This window comes from Pipistrellus hanaki (assembly GCF_964339955.1).
Source record: "Pipistrellus hanaki genome assembly, chromosome: 13".
Taxonomy (NCBI): Eukaryota; Metazoa; Chordata; class Mammalia; order Chiroptera; family Vespertilionidae; genus Pipistrellus; species Pipistrellus hanaki.
The window spans coordinates 53,861,712-53,877,166 of NC_140515.1; the positions used below are offsets into that span (position 1 = coordinate 53,861,712).

A 15,455-nucleotide genomic window follows, 5' to 3' on the forward strand; every position below is an offset into this window, starting at 1 on the left:
GGCTTTTGGAACTGGTCTGTTACAGACCCCTCTCTGCTGTGTCCATTTCCCTGAGAATGCCAGCACTCAGGGATCCTGTCCAGATCCGGGGTGTTTCCAGCCACTGCTCCTCGCCCCATTCCCAGTGAGTTTCCAAGTCTGTCCAGTCAGGAACCTGGGTCTGAGGGGAGCAGAGGTACCCTGGACAGCAGGGCTGCTCTCCAGCCCCGGCCCCTCCCACAGGAGGTGTGACTGTTGCTTTGGCTGTCAGGTTCAGGACTCTGAGAATGTAGTTTTGGGGAACACTGTTAGTGGAATGTCACTGGGGCGTTTATACTTTAAAACCATGAGCCAAGGGATGTGTTTCAGGGGGTTGGCCCTGCCCGCAGGCTTGGCTCTGGCGCAGTGTGAGCTGGCAGTGCCGGGCCCCCATTGGCCACATCCGCTCCGCTCTGGTGCTCTTCCCAAGGAGCCTGGGGCTCCAGCCTGTATGCAGATGCTGGTCAAAAGCAGTTCACTTCCGCCCTGACCGGTTTGGCTCAGTGGATAGAGCATCGGCCTGAGGACTGAAATGTCCCAGGTTTGATTCTGGTCAAGGGCATGTACCTTGGTTGGGGGCACATCCCCAGTGGGGAGTGTGCAGGAGGCAGCTGATGGATGTTTCTCTCTCATCCATGTTTCTAACTCTCTCTCCCTCTCCCTTCCTCTCTGTAAAAAAATCAAAAAAATATATTAAAAAAAAAAAGTAGCTCACTCCTCCCGGCGAATTTCCTAACTGTGTGTCAGTGCGCTGAGAGCACGCTGTGGGGTGTCATCACCGAGTTCCTGAAGAGAACGCCGTGGGCCGTTTTCCGGGTGGCCATGGTGCCGCCTGGGTTAATGGGTGGTGGCTCTTGGCCAGAGGACGTGCGTCTCGGAGCGTTTCGTCCCTGCGGTTCTTCCCCCGGCCCGATGAGAATCACAGCTGAGCGCCGCCTTTCTGTGGAAGAGGCGTGCTTCCTGGTGAACGCCTCACTGCTCAGGCATGTGACCCCTGGACCGTGTGAGCTTGTCTCGGCTTTGGTTCCCTCCCCTCCCACCGCGATCGTTGGCTTTGGTTTGCTCGCCCGCCGCATGCAGATGGGGTGCTGGGAGGTGGAGGCGGGGAGGAGGGTGCACAGGGCCTGGAGCAGGGCCAGTGTGGGGCGTTTGCATCTGGGTGTGCAGGGGACCGGATTCACAGCGTGCCCGGCTTGCTGCTGTTGGGAATTTAGCTCCGGGCAAAGCTTGCCTCCTCCCCGGAGGGTTATTCCCGGGGCTCCTTAGTCTCGCTTTTCATCCTAAAATTGGTGACTGGGGTGCGTGAGCTGCCTGGTGTGGGGGGCAGGGAGCTCTCCAGCTCCAGGGTTGTGTTCGTTGGTGAAAGGGGCTGAGACACAAGTCTTGGTGTTTTTAAACAAAGCCTGGCTGGGAAGAGGCGGGGGAGCAGTCGGAGGAGTCCACCCAGCCACCTTTCCCGGGGTCTGAGAGAACCCGTTCTGTGAGAGCGTATTTCCAGTTGCTCAGCGGTAGTCTTGTCTTCTCGCCGTGTTTGAACCCACTGGCCATTTCCTAGCTGCTTCCCTGGATTCAGAAGTAAAACGTTGCTGGCTGGTGGGAAGAAATGAGGAGATTCTTCGTTCTTAGAACTCTCCACGAGACAGCCAGCCAGTCTGCCACCTTCGTCAAGAGAAGCCAGAGGCACTGCATACAGTACCTTTTTTGTTGTTGTATTCATTTCATCCATAACTGTTTTTTACTATAGTGTCCTGCCCTTTTATTCCCTCTTCCTTCCCTCCCCCTGGCAGAGTTTTCTTTATGTTCCTATACGGATTAGGTTTTTGGTGCAGAGGAGGTGAGAGAGGGCTCCGGTCAGTGGGGCAGGGCCAGGTGAGGTCTGGCGTGTAATGCGGAGGGCGAGGGGCGTGGTTGTTGAGCTCCCGCCCACTCGCTCTTCTTCCCTTTCCTGTTTCCTGGTCCTCCTGGGCCCTGGCCTCCCCCCTGCACTAGCACTGCCTTTCCCAGCCGGTCTTCCTTGTTACCGTTTCTGCTTGACTTGTTTGTAGTGGAATGTGCGTATACAATGTGGCTGAGGCTTAGCCAGTGCCTGTGCAAAAACCTAAATAATGTTCCAGTTTATGAGACCTGGGGACAGTTCCATCCGTTGAAGGAAGATACTCTTACTGGTGCAGGAAAGCTAACAGAGAGATGTTTATTCTAAAGAAGGGTTTGAACTTCCAGTCCAGGTGTCCGTCAGACCTGTCATCATATCTGCTTGCTTTTTATCCTGCGAGCAGTTCGTTGGGGCACGAGGTTCCCTAGGCTCATCCTGAAGGGGACGGTGCCCTGTCTTAACATCTCAGAGTCTGAGGCGTGAGGCGTGCGAGGCAGTTCCTCTGGGGTGGCAGTTACGGCTCCGTTGATGTTGCCACTCCGCATGCTCCCACTCCCCTGCTCTTCACGCCAGGTGAACAGAGTAATTAGCACAGGCTTCTGGAATTACCTTCGTTCCCAGAGGTCTCCTCCCTGTGCCAACTGCCACCTAAGCGTGAGCGAGTTGAGTCTAACCCCGTGGCCAACAGCCCCTCCAGCGGGCTCAGGGAGCCTGCGTCTGGCGATGGCGGCCGCCCACTGTCTCCACTGACCGGGGACAGCTTCCTCCCAGAAAGGCAGGTGCCCCTGGACAGGCCCCGCAGGTTTTCCTCGGTGCCCTGCTCTGCTCTGAGTCATGTCACCCGCTGAACCAACAAAAGTGTCTGTGTCAGGGACACACCTCTGACTCTGAAGGAGGGCAACTTTTATGCTTTGCTGCTCCATCCTGAAAGTATTTTAGAAAAATAAAGCCTCGCCTGGCCAGTGTGGCTCAGGGGTGGTTGAGCATCGACCTATGATTCAGGAGGTCATGGTTCCATACCCAGGTTCCGGCTCCATCCCCAGTGGATGTGCAGGAGGCAGCCGATCAATGATTCTCTCTCATCACTGATGTTTCTCTCTCTCTCCCCCTCTACCTTCCTCTCTGAAATAATTATATATAAAACATAAAGCCCAAGTTGTCTTCCATAAAGTAAAAGAAACGTGTTGCTGTATTTCAGGGTATCCAGAAACATTTTTGAGTCATAGGAGGCAAATACAAGGCACTGGGTCAATTCCAGCTTAACATGCGCCGAAGAGGTCGCCTCCCGGACATGGCTCTCTCATAGAAACACTCTGGGATTTCTGCGTTCGTTCATTCACCCAGCAGCTGGCCACTGGGTGTTTCCATGTGCTGACACCTGGTAGTGCCGGGAGCCCAGCCCTCAGGCCTCCCGGAGAGATGGTGATCCGGTGACTACACAAATACCCAAAGCAGTTGCAGAGAAATGATTCGGAAGCAGGTTTTTCCTGTTGGAGCAGACACTTGTGTTCATCTGAGGTCAAGGTTTCCTTCCAGGGCTGGGGTCTGCGTAGCTCCTGCACGTTACGTGGGCACAGTGTACACCTCTTTGAGCGGGTGTCCGGTGCTGGTGAACGGCTGGTGAATTATTAATCCCTTGGTTCTTTCTAAATGCCCTTGTTTTCCTCCATTGGCACGGAGCTCCGTGGGCACCTTCAGGAAGCCTGAGTTTGTTTGTTTGTTAATCTCTGCTCTCCCTCTGCCTTCCACAGAAAGAGCGGGATTTAGAATTGGCTGCTCGGATTGGCCAGTCGTTGTTGAAGAAGAACAAGACCCTCACCGAGAGGAACGAGCTGCTGGAGGAGCAGGTGGAGCACATCCGGGAGGAGGTGAGGAGCTGGGGCGGCGGGGCCGCAGGCGCGGTCCGGAGTGAGGGGAAGGGTCCCATTCGGAAAGGCCCTCGGGGGCTCGCCCAAGCCCCGAGCCCAGAGCTGCCTGCTCTCGAGTGGCCGCCCGGACACAGAATGCTCCTGTTCCCTGTGCCTCCTCCCACCGTGGGGCCTCGTCTCCCATGTGGTACGATGATCCATGTCTCTGGGTATTTGCCCAGCTGCTTACTTGCTAAGCTATCTAGACATCATTCTAGAAACTTCTAGTCCCCTCTCACCTCTTCTCCATACCAAAGTAAAAATTGTAAATTAAGGCAGAGGGATTTTTTATTTATTTTTATTTTTTTGCCGAAGAGTAATTCATTGTATTTTTCTCAAAGAGGATGAAACTGAACTGTTTGTTTTCTTCGAATAGAACAAAATCATTTAAAGGCCTTCACTTATGAGGAGGATCAATGGTTTTTAAAATAATTTTTTTTATTGAGATCGGAGAGGAAGGGAGAGGGAAAGAGAGACAGAAACATCAGTGATGAGGGAGAATCATTGATGGGCTGCCTCCTGCACGGGCCCTCCTGGGGATCAAGCCCGCCTCCTGGGCATGTGCCCTGACCTTGAATCAAGCCGTGACCTTCTGGGTTCAGGTCGACGCCCAGCCACTGCGCCACGCTGGCCGGGCTATAAGGAGGAACGTTTAAATTTTAAAGCCTGTCCCTGAGAGGGGGACACGGTCCTGTGTGGGGGTGAGTGACGGGCCCGGCTCTGTTTGTGCAGGTGTCCCAGCTCCGGCATGAGCTGTCCATGAAGGATGAGCTGCTCCAGTTCTACACCAGCGCCGCGGAGGAGAGCGAGCCTGAGTCCGTGTGTTCCACCCCGTAAGTCCCTGGCGTCGGGGTCACAGCGCGGGCTGGCTGCCGTCCGCGGCTCCGGAGCTGCCTGGGCAGGGCCAGCCACCTTCCCCAGCAGCGCGGGTCAGCCGCTCCGGCCTCCTCCAGCCAGGCACCTCCCCGTGCCTGGCACAGAGCGTCTCACCGTTTCAGTGGGATGTGTTTAGTGAGACAGGTTTTTTGCTTTCCTCTTCCTGGGTCTCCTTGTTCATTGGCCAGTTGAGACTGACGTGGCCTGGCATGTTGGCAGGTGACAGGGTGGGCTCTGCTGTTAGTAGGTGACAGGGTGGGGGGACCTTGGGGACAGGAGGTGTGGGGGCTTCTGTGAGAGCCTGCAGAGCCTCATGGTAGTGGCGTGAGGCTCCAAAGCCTGATGGTCCACAATTCACTTCTCGACTCTGTGGCTTCTTAGCTGTGTGTTCTCGGCTGAGCTGCTTCACCTCTCTGTGCTTGTTTCCTAATTCCTCCCCTCCTCCCCAGGTTGAAGAGGAATGAGTCGTCGTCCTCGGTCCAGAATTACTTCCATCTGGATTCTCTGCAGAAGAAGCTGAAGGACCTGGAGGAGGAGAACGTTGTACTGCGATCCGAGGTGACGGGCGCACCCTGCTCTGGTTCTCACGGAGGGCGGCGGCCCCGTTCACCTTATCTGCCCTTCTCGGAGGTTCTCTGTAAGAGCCACCCGGACCTCGGCTCATTCCTGTGCCGGGGGTTGCCTCCTCGGGCTGGGGCGGACCCACCGGTGAATTATGCAGGGCCTGGAGGGCCAAGGGTGGCAACCCACCCCCCTTCACAGGGTAGGAGGGGGTCTTTCCATGGTGTTCTCCAGCTCTACGGGCATGACGCAGAGGCCCAGGGTGAAGGCCTCATTTTCATGTCCCCGCAGGTGACAGGAAACAGTATTTTTCAGACAGAGAGGAAGGGAGAGGAAGAGAGAGAAACATCGATGTGAGAGCGAAACTTCGATTGGCTGCCTCCTGCACACCCCCTGCCAGGGATTGAGCCCTAAACCTCCTAGGCATGTGCCCTGAACGGGAACGGAACTGGCAGCCTTTCAGTGCACAAGACAATGCCCAACCCACTGAGCCACGCTGGCCAGAGCTGCGTTGCTTTTTAAATCTTCACCACAGGCTGGAAGCTGGCAACTCTGTCTCGTGTCCATTGGGAAGACGGGACCCAGGCTGCCAGGAGTTTGGATTTCCCACGGCCCGGCATGCCAGTGGATGCCAAAGCCAGGATTTGCTAGTCTCCATGACTCCAGACCCCACACTGTTTCCCCTCACCCCCTGTCTCTGCCTAGAAACACTGCACATTTAGTTTTTTTTGTTTGTTTTGTTTGTTTTTTATCTCTTAAGTATCAGTACATGTTTGCTCTCTAGCCAGAGGTGTGGTGCAGCCTACTTATCAGGCCCTTGTTTGTCAAATTGGGGCTGATTCCCACCTGAGCTGGCTCCTCACCTTGAACTTGCCCACACGTTGGAAACAACCTCACGTCTGGGCTGAGCGGGACACTGAGGCACGAGGAAAGGGTCATGCCGTCTCAGAACTCACCTCTTCCAGCCCCTCGTTTACTGAGCGGCTGTCTGAACTCTCTCTCTGCCAGCCAGCGGCTCGGCCAAGACGAGCCCAGTGTTCCCCATTCTGAGTCTGGTGCTCCCCTCCCAGGTAGACACTCCAGTCCTGGGCACACACAGCAATGGCCCCTCCGTCTAAGTCTTCACCGAAAGCGGGCAGGTGCGTGGGCAGCTGCCCAGGGAATTTGGTCCCAGCCAGAGTCCGCTACCCTCCCCCCACCCTGGGTTTTCAGGAGGGTGGGGTCTCTGGGGTCAGGTCCTCCTGCCTAACCGGGGTGTTCAGATCTCTCGCCTCCCACGTTGTTAGCCAGGAGCAAGCTACACAGAGTCCTGGGATGGCTCTCGGGCCTCTGGATTTTAATGCTTCCACTTCCATCTTGGACCTTGTTTTTGCTCAGCTGAATGCAGGAGGTTTAACTCCAACTTAGAGCCTCACAGGACAGCGCCCGGCACATTGTAGGAGGATGTGTTAGCCATTCTCCTTGTGGCTATCCTTCGAACGCCCAAGGGAGGCAGAGCCGTGTCCCAGGCACTTTTTGAGTCACAAGGGGTTCAGGCTGTGGGCCCGGGCAGACAGACTGGACGCCAGGATGGCTCTTAGAGTCTTAGTGAAGCGGGGTGTACAGCTCTTGTGCGCATGGCCTTGAGGGGCGCCCTCTAGTGGTATGTTTTCCGGGTTTGAGAATCTGAGATGCCCCCACTCAGGAAGGGATTCCGATTGACGTACTGTATTTGGGGGTGCGGCAGGTGACAGGTGGGGGAATGCCGAAGGGTGACTTCCCAGACCCAGGCGAGCAGTTTTTCCAAGGCTCCATGACCCAGCCTTGCCCGCCCCAGCAATGCGAGTGCGAGTGCGGGTGTGGGGCCTCTCACCTGGGCTTGTCCACACGCAGGCCTGCCAGCTGAAGACGGAGACCATCACCTACGAAGAGAAGGAGCAGCAGCTGGTCAACGACTGCGTGAAGGAGCTAAGTATGTTCCTGGCCCTCCCCTCCGCCCCCACCTGTTCCCTCCTTTTCCTTCCTGCACCTGCTCGCGTCCCCTGACCAAGTACAGTGTCCCAGCCAGCTGGGGCTCAGGAGCATTTTCCTTAAAACTAGAGGTCCCCCAGGTCTTGTGGTGGCACCCCTCGCCCCCTACTTATGAGAAATCGGGGGCCTAGGTCGTCAGTCATACATTGTCTCAATGCCTCACTGGCATTTAATTTTAACTTTGTTTCCTACTGGAACGTTGGAATTATTTTTACGGCCGAGTTAGGCATAGCTTCAGAGCCGTGTGTTGAAGATATGGAAAGACTGCTCTCTAGCCATCTGATTGGTGAACGTTGAGGCGAGAGTTCTTTTCACCCTTTCCATTATAAGTTGAGACGAGAAAAGGTGGTAAACCGGATATCTTGAGTTTCGGCAACACACTAAATAAATGAAACACACCCTGTGTTCAAACCTAGGAAAATGAGTTGTGGCTCTGCCTGTGGGTGGGAAACAGCCGAGGGAACTGCGCTGTGCACGACAGGGTTTCCTTTCCAGAGCAGGGCCGACAGGAGTTCCTGGGAATATATGGACCTGTTCGAGGGTGGAGAGTGGGTTTTGGCCAGACGCACCTTGGTAGGGGTGAGGCACCTCCTGGCTGGCTCCGGGAGCCTCCTCATTTGCTCTGGGGAGGCAGCCTGGGTCAGCGGACGGGCCCTCACCATGAGCCCGGGAGCCACCGCTGGGAGCCAGGTCCCTCCTCGTGGCAGAAGGAGCCCGGGGAGCCGCTCTGCTTTGCTTCACCGTCCAGCACAACGGGCACTCCACGTCCCTTCTTCCTTTGTCCTCTCGGCTTCCCATCTCCCCCCACCCCCCAACCCCCATCTCCGCACAGAGGTGCTTTCCCTGGTACAGACCACCAAGAACCCATTCTCTCTTGGTCTGCATGGGGGGTTGTCTGACTTCACCTCGCGATGGCTGTTTCTTGGTCCAAGGGGACGCCAACGTGCAGATCGCCAGCATCTCGGAGGAGCTGGCCAAGAAGACGGAAGACGCTGCCCGCCAGCAGGAGGAGATCACGCACCTGCTGTCCCAGATCGTCGACCTGCAGAAGAAGGCCAAAGCGGTAAGCAGCTGCTCTCCTGGCCGACACCGAGGGGCCGCCCTGGGATCGGGACGGGCCTCTGACCCGGGAGTCAGTGCCCTTCCCTTCGAGTCTTAGGAGTGGCGGCTGCCTTTTGGAGAAAGAGCTTAGCGGCTCCAATACCACACTCCTCACCACCACTCTCCTCCTCAGAATATCTTCAAATTGATGGGATTCACTACGAAAGCTGCTGTAGGCAAGGCGTCTGGGAATTGAATCATCTAGCCCAGCGGTCGGCAAACTCATTAGTCCACAGAGCCAAATAGCAACAGTACAACGATTGACATTTCTTTGGAGAGCCACGTTTTTTAAACTTAAACTTCCTCTAACGCCACTTCTTCAACACAGACTCGCCCAGGCCGTGGTGTTTTGTGGAAGAGCCACCCTCAAGGGGCCAAAGGGCCGCATGCGGCTCGAGAGCCGCAGTTTGCCGACCACGGATCTAGTCTAGTAGTAGTTGTTTTTACACCCCGCACCGGTGTGTTCTGCAGCAGCCAGTGTCCCCTTTAGGTTGACGGTGAAGCGGCCAGAAGACAATCTGGTGGTTTCCCGTGTTTGGCCTTTGCTAGAAGCGTGGGGCGAAATGCTCCCAGAGATCAGCTGTCTGTGGGGGTGGGGTGGGCCACAGAGAACGAGCTTGGATGTGGGAAAGACTGCCTACAGAATTCTAACAGAGGACATGTCCCCCGGTGTAAGAGGGACCCTGTGGAAAGGTCCTAAGGGATCGGGTCGCTGGGGGACCGGGTCGCTGGGGGAGCGGGGCGTATCCCAGCAGCCCCGGGGGCAGGAGGAGCTGACCGCCTGTGCGTTGCAGTGTGCGGTGGAGAATGAAGAGCTCGTGCAGCACCTGGGGGCCGCGAAGGATGCCCAGCGGCAGCTCACGGCCGAGGTAAGCGGGTCCCCCTCATCTCATCAGGGACACCGCCCCCCCCATGCCAGGTCGGGGGCATCCGCCTCTCCCTGATGGGATGGGGGTTGTGTACTCCTCAACAACCATTTTTCTATTGAACGGAAGGTTGTTTTTTACTCCTAAGCTGACTCCCTCTGATGCGCTTCCTGGTTGTGAGCGCCTGGGAAGCTGGGCCCTGTGCCTGCTCGGGGCCAGGCGTGCCCGGGCGCTCGATAAACAGTCCAGTAAGAGGCGACACAGAGCACACCCGTGAAGGGAGTCCGTTTGAAGACCCGTGAGTCCCGGGTGTCACGATGAGCTCCCCCATTCGGTTCTGGGTGTCCCCAATCTCAGTTGCCCCTGGTCAGAGTTTTAGGAGATTTTTGGAGTCGGAAAGGATGCTCCACGTGAAAGAAAAAAAACAGAAACTTAAGGACTCAGGCGCTTGGCTCCAGGGGCCGCTCTGAGTGCACAGAGTGTCTTTCGGGCTGTGCGGGTGCGCGGGCCGGTGCCCAGGCCAGTGCCCGGTGCTCACGAGACGCCTCCCTGGCCCCCTGCAGCTGCGCGAGCTGGAGGACAAGTACGCCGAGTGCATGGAGATGCTCCACGAGGCGCAGGAGGAGCTCAAGAACCTGCGGAACAAGACGGTGCCCAACACCACGTCCCGGCGCTACCACTCGCTGGGCCTGTTCCCCATGGTGCGTGCTGCTGCTGCTGAGCGGGACCCTCCTCCCCCTGTTCCCACCCACGGGTGGGCTGGGGTTGGTCTGTGGGGGTGGCCTCTCGTTTTGTGGCGTGCATCGGATTCGAGCCTCGGGCTCCTGAGCCCAGCCGGTGGCCTCTTAGCTTCTTAGCTACACGATACAGACAGTATCCCTCTCACGCTCATCTTTTCTCCGCCTGCTCTGACGAGAGAGATTTTAGTAGCAACTAGATGGAGTAGGGACCTCAGCTACCAGGAGGATGTTATTGATACATCATTATTTTTTCCTGATCTTATGAGAGTCTGTGCTACTTCGGCTTCGCCAGGACATCCCAGAATTCCCGAGTTGTCGGTGCGGTGCTGCTGGCTCTTTGTCGGCTGGTTGATCGTTAGGCTGGTGGCATCAGTATCTGTGATCTGAAGAGATCTTTCTCTCCGTGTGAGGGGGCTGGGGGGACATTTTTATATTTTCCATATTTCCCCGCCGTCTCCTTGTTCAGCCCTGGCCTGACTTGTTTTCAGTCCGGCTGTGGGAGCAAGGCCAAGAAGAGGCTTGGCAGGAGGTCAGCTCTCCCTCTTGTGGTTGGGCGGTCGCCCTGGCTGGCCACGCCCCTGTGACACGTGACACGCGGTGAACTTTCTAGAGCAGTTCCCCTGCACGTGGTGGGAGGGGATTGCCGTGTGTTCGTGGAGCTCGGTCCCTTCACCCACTCCTAGCTGTCTGGTCCACGCCTCCTAAATCAGGGGTGGGGAAACTTTTTTCCTGCCAAGGGCCATTTGGATGTTTATAACTCATCCGATTAATATCATTCACTTAATATAAGTTTATGTTGCTATGGACTAAAAAGCTCCTAAATTTATTGAATTTCGAGTCCCGCTTGCAGTTGCCTGGGCAGGGCCGGACCTAATGATTTCGAGGGCCTTCTATGGCCTGTGGGTGGACGTTCCCGACCCCTGTCCTAGGTCATGGGACCTCTTTTCCCTTGTTGCTCTCATACATCCAAGTCAGGCTAGCACTCTTTCCCGTCTTCTCTCGACCTGATTGAAATCTACCGAGACCAAAAAGAAAGTCACCCAACGTAGTCAGCTCCCCAAGGAGCAGGCCGGCGATCCAAGGCTCCAGGGGTCCCGCGAAGAGCGTTCTGTCCCCCAGTTCCTCGACTAGAGCTGACCACGCGGCCCCCAGACTTGCCTGTGTACGTAGCTTTGCACACGTCTCGCCTCGCTTTCCCTCCTTCCTGGCTTCTCACCGGGGTGAGGTGGTCTCCAGGCCCTAGGATTCACTCCTCTGCATTCCCCACCCTCTAGGGCAGACCTGTATTTTTTCAGATCGAAACCATTGCATGAGGAAAGCGGGGTTGGAAAGCTGCGGCTGGGTTTCCTCTGGAGGGAGTCTCGGCGCTCCTGTGCGCTGAGATGAAGCCTTTGTCTGTCTCCCTCTGTAGCTGACGGCACAGCTCTGTGTTGGAAGAGGGCTGTTGTTAGAGGGCATGATGCCTTCAAGGTACTTAAGTCGATTTAATGTCAATCCACTGAGGTTAAATGCAGTCAGGAATTCTGTTCCTCAAGCCCAGGGGGCCCGTCTCCAGGGCTCGGCAGACCCGGTGGCTGGTGGCCTCGCACGGCACTGAAAGGGAGCACTCCCGGCGTCCGGGGATGCTGGCGTTAGCCCTTGGATTGAGCTCCTCTGAGGCCCTGGCAGGTGCTTTTCTGCCCGCACCTGGCTCTGCGGGCGCCTCCCTGTGTGGGGTTGTCTGTGGGGCTCTGCCTCACACAGTGAGGAGCGGTGGGCGGTTCAGAACCTGTGTGAGCTGAGCAGTGAGCAGCCCGCAGACCGGGAGGACAGCAGCTTAGTGCAGCCCCTGTGGGCATGACCTCATCCGGCTGCTCAGAGCTTGGCGGTCCGTGGGAACCTGCCCATCGGTGTCATTCTGAGCAGCCCTCTCTCCCTCCCCGAGTTCTCCGCCTCTTCCGTGGCCACCGCTGGGGCTCCGTGGTTTGGCCAAGGGGGCGTAGGGTTTGCTTTCAGACGCTCAGCTGCGTGGAAGCGAAGGAGCTTTGTCCCCGGTGCCGTCCGGTGCCTGCCGTGTTCAGAACCTGCCTGGGGATGGCTCAGCCAGGGCCTCTGACCATGCAGATGCTCTCAACCCGGCCCTATGGGATGTCTGCCGCCTCTGAGGCCTCAGTTTACCCTTCTGGGGCTAGCCTGGGCACGAGCCTCTTTCAGAGACAGAGCGTTGGGGTTGCAGCTCACACGCGTGTCTTCCGGCTTCCCTCAGGACTCCCTGGCAGCCGAGATCGAGGGGACGATGCGGAAGGAGCTGCAGCTGGAAGAGCCCGAGTCACCGGACATCGCGTACGGCCTTACTCTGAGCTTCCCTGAGGGACCGCCTGGCGGCCGGGGGTGGTCAAAATGAGCCGTGTTTGGGCCTCAGGCACCAACCGTGATCACTGAGGTCCCCCCACAGATGAAGGGAAATGAGAGGACACAGCGGACGTCACCCCCAGCTCCTCTTGTGACGATTTAAAGATAGATTATGAACGTCCAGGAGGTCGGGACCGTGGAGACTTATTTAACATCTCCACACAAGTGCCGCCTTGACACCTCCACTCATTTTCATCCTTCCTCTCAGCGAAAACCATTGTTTAAAAAACGTTAACATCTTTTAGGAAGAGGAGAAGTAGGATGGGAGATACCGAGGGCCCTCAGGGGTGAGAGCAAGGCGTCCGTTCCCTTCTGGGTCCGTGTAGGGGTGCTGGCCTCTGCCATCTCTCTCCCTAACTCGCCACCTCCTGCCTGGCCTGCCCTGGCGTGCGATGAGGAACCCGTGGGTCCGATTTCATCGTGTTTTCTCTGCTGAAACCCCAGAGGCACAACCGACAAGGGATGGATCCTGGGCGTGGCTAGTGTCCAGAGCCTCAGCCCCATCCCAGAAAGATGCATCCGTTATAGAAACGTGCCTTTTTCTCCTTAAAAGGGGACAAATGGGCATCAAAATGTGAGGCCCTGCTCTCAGAAGTGGCAATTTCTAAAAACAGACTCATCTATCGCTTCTCGGCCTTTTGGCTAAGATCAAGTGTAAAAACAGACTCATCTGATGTTTATCACCTCAGAAGTTTGACCAACTTGAAGTCTTGCTTTTTTATATATATATATATATATACAGTCGTGTGCCACTTAATGACCTTCAGTCCGAGACGGACCACACATAGGACGAGGGTCCCGTAAGATTAAAAAGGAGCTGAAAACGTCTATCCCCTAGTGACGTCATAGCTGCCATGACGTCACAGCACACCGCGGTACCATTGTGGTGGTGCTGGTGTAAATAGACCTCCCGCACTGCCACTCGTATAAAAGAATCACATACAGTTATGCAGAGTGTTTTATACTGGACAGTGACAATCGTTGACTTGGTTACTGGTTTTCTGTATTTATTATACTTTTTGCCATTTTTTTAGAGTGTCCTCTCTCTACTTAAAAACACACACACCAAGTTTGCTGTTACACGGTGTTCCGTGCCACGCCGGCAGCAGCCCCACGTGCCCCCGTTTTACCGCATCACTTGGTCGCATGACTCGCTTGTGCTTGCTTTAACCTCCTGTCGTCCGTGCGGCAGCACGCGGGACAGGCTGGCAGCCTCGGAGCAGTCGGCTCCACCCTCCAGGCGTGTGTAAGCGTGCTCTGCGATGTTCGCACAACGACCAAATGGCGCAATGAAGCATTTCTCAAAGCGTGGCCCTGCCATTGAGCGGCACATGACTGTGTGTGTGAATAGTCAAGGCGTGTTCATTCTACTGATACTCGCTGAGCCCTGTTAGGTGCAGAGCAGTCAACACTGCCCCCTGGGGTTTGCATTCTAGTGATCCTCATGAAAAAAGAGAATTAGCCGGGAGACAGCACTGCTTAAGTGTTTTTATTTGTGGGCCAAGCTTACGGGGGAGAGGGGAGTAGTATATCTCCTGCAGCATCCCTGTTAGGACACAGCCTGTGTTCGAGCCCTGACATCCGTGAGCGGGGAGTCTCCTGCATTCCAGTCAACACCCCGAGAAACATCCAGAAGGCAGGATGGCAGGTGGCTCGGGCGCTCACGCGGGCCAGCTACCTTCTCGGCTTCCCCGCTGATGCTTCGGGGAGGGTTTAACCCCAGGGTCGGTCGCTCGCTCCTGCACGCGCTCATTCGCGGGCGATGTCGTGCCTTCTCCCCAGTCACCAGAAGCGCGTCTTCGAGACTGTGAGGAACATCAACCAGGTGGTGAAGCAGAGGTCTCTGACGCCCTCCCCCATGAACATCCCCGGCTCCAACCAGTCCTCGGCCATGAACTCCCTCCTGTCCAGCTGCGTCAGCACCCCCCGGTCCAGCTTCTACGGCAGCGACGTGGGCAACGTCGTCCTGGACAACAAGACCAACAGCATCATCCTGGAGGCGGAGGCGGCCAGCCTGGGGTGAGCGGCCGGAGCCGGGGCTTCTGTGTGTTGGAGACGGATGGGTGTGGAGCGAACGCAGGTTTCGTCATCAGAGGGAGGAGGAGACTGACAGGAAGGGCCTGAAAAATACAGACCCTTCCGTTCTCAAACGCATTTCACCGACCTGCTGAGCCTTTTTTTTTAAATTAGTATATTTTATTGATTTTTTACAGAGAGGAAGAGAGAGGGATAGAGAGTTAGAAACATCAATGAGAGAGTCATCGATCAGCTGCCTCTTGCATGCCCCCTACTGGGGATGTACCCACAACCAAGGTACATGCCCTTGACCGGAATCGAACCTGGGACCCTTGAGTCCACAGGCCGACGCTCTATCCACTGAGCCAAACTGGTTTTGGCCCATGCTTAGCCTTGACGCCGGTCTGTTCACCAGTCCAAAGAGATAGATGGGACGCGGCAGGAATTCTGTAAAGTTGCTGACTGACGGGCAGGACCCGTGAGTGTGTGTTTCTGTTCGTCTTCACCGTGAAGGCTACAGCGTAGACCTGTGCGTCATGGACCCTTTGGTGGCTGGGACGCTCGAAAGGTTGAGGAGCGCCCAGGCTCTAGCTCAGGGCCAGAATCTGGTTTGCTTCAGAAGGTGGGGTGCAGGGCGCCCCGCAAGTGCCCGCCATACCGGGTGACCCTGGGTGGCCCTTCCTCCGCAGGGGTCGCCCCTCTTCAGCCTGAAGCCCCCCGGACCCCCGCCCCCCACACGTTGTCTGCTGTGTGCACACGACTCCTGTGACTTCACAGCATTGGTTTTCCTGACCAGCTGGGCAGACTGTTGGGACACGGCTTGGTCAGGACAGTTTTGAGCCTGACCAAGAAGAAGGAGGAGGGTCCCTTGAGCCTGCCCTTCCTGTAACCAGGAACCGCAGCTGAAGAAGGCTTCTTCCCCGGGGGGTGGCGGGGGGGGGGGGACACTGAGGGGATTCGATGTTACGTCGTTACGTCATGTGTGCGAATTTTCATTCTGCCCGAGTGCTTTCTGCCTCTGCTCCTCCTTGTCCCCATCTTCCCAAAAAAACCAACAGAGGGAAATGGTTCTTCAGGTAGGCATTGTTTCCCTTTT

General features: G+C 56.5%; 1 protein-coding gene across 9 annotated transcripts in view; it reads left to right on the forward strand.

Moving 5' to 3' along the window:
* Positions 1 to 15,455, forward strand: part of TRAK1 (trafficking kinesin protein 1) — a 91,764-nt gene that overhangs the window by 55,605 nt on the left and 20,704 nt on the right. For all 9 annotated transcript variants that reach the window (XM_084902538.1, XM_084902539.1, XM_084902540.1 and 6 more), the window contains 9 exons: positions 3,643 to 3,759; positions 4,531 to 4,631; positions 5,124 to 5,232; positions 7,108 to 7,186; positions 8,178 to 8,308; positions 9,141 to 9,215; positions 9,776 to 9,913; positions 12,198 to 12,274; positions 14,126 to 14,362. In XM_084902538.1, coding sequence (XP_084758664.1) covers positions 3,643 to 3,759; positions 4,531 to 4,631; positions 5,124 to 5,232; positions 7,108 to 7,186; positions 8,178 to 8,308; positions 9,141 to 9,215; positions 9,776 to 9,913; positions 12,198 to 12,274; positions 14,126 to 14,362 — 1,064 coding nt within the window. The remainder of the gene's footprint in view (positions 1 to 3,642; positions 3,760 to 4,530; positions 4,632 to 5,123; positions 5,233 to 7,107; positions 7,187 to 8,177; positions 8,309 to 9,140; positions 9,216 to 9,775; positions 9,914 to 12,197; positions 12,275 to 14,125; positions 14,363 to 15,455) is intronic.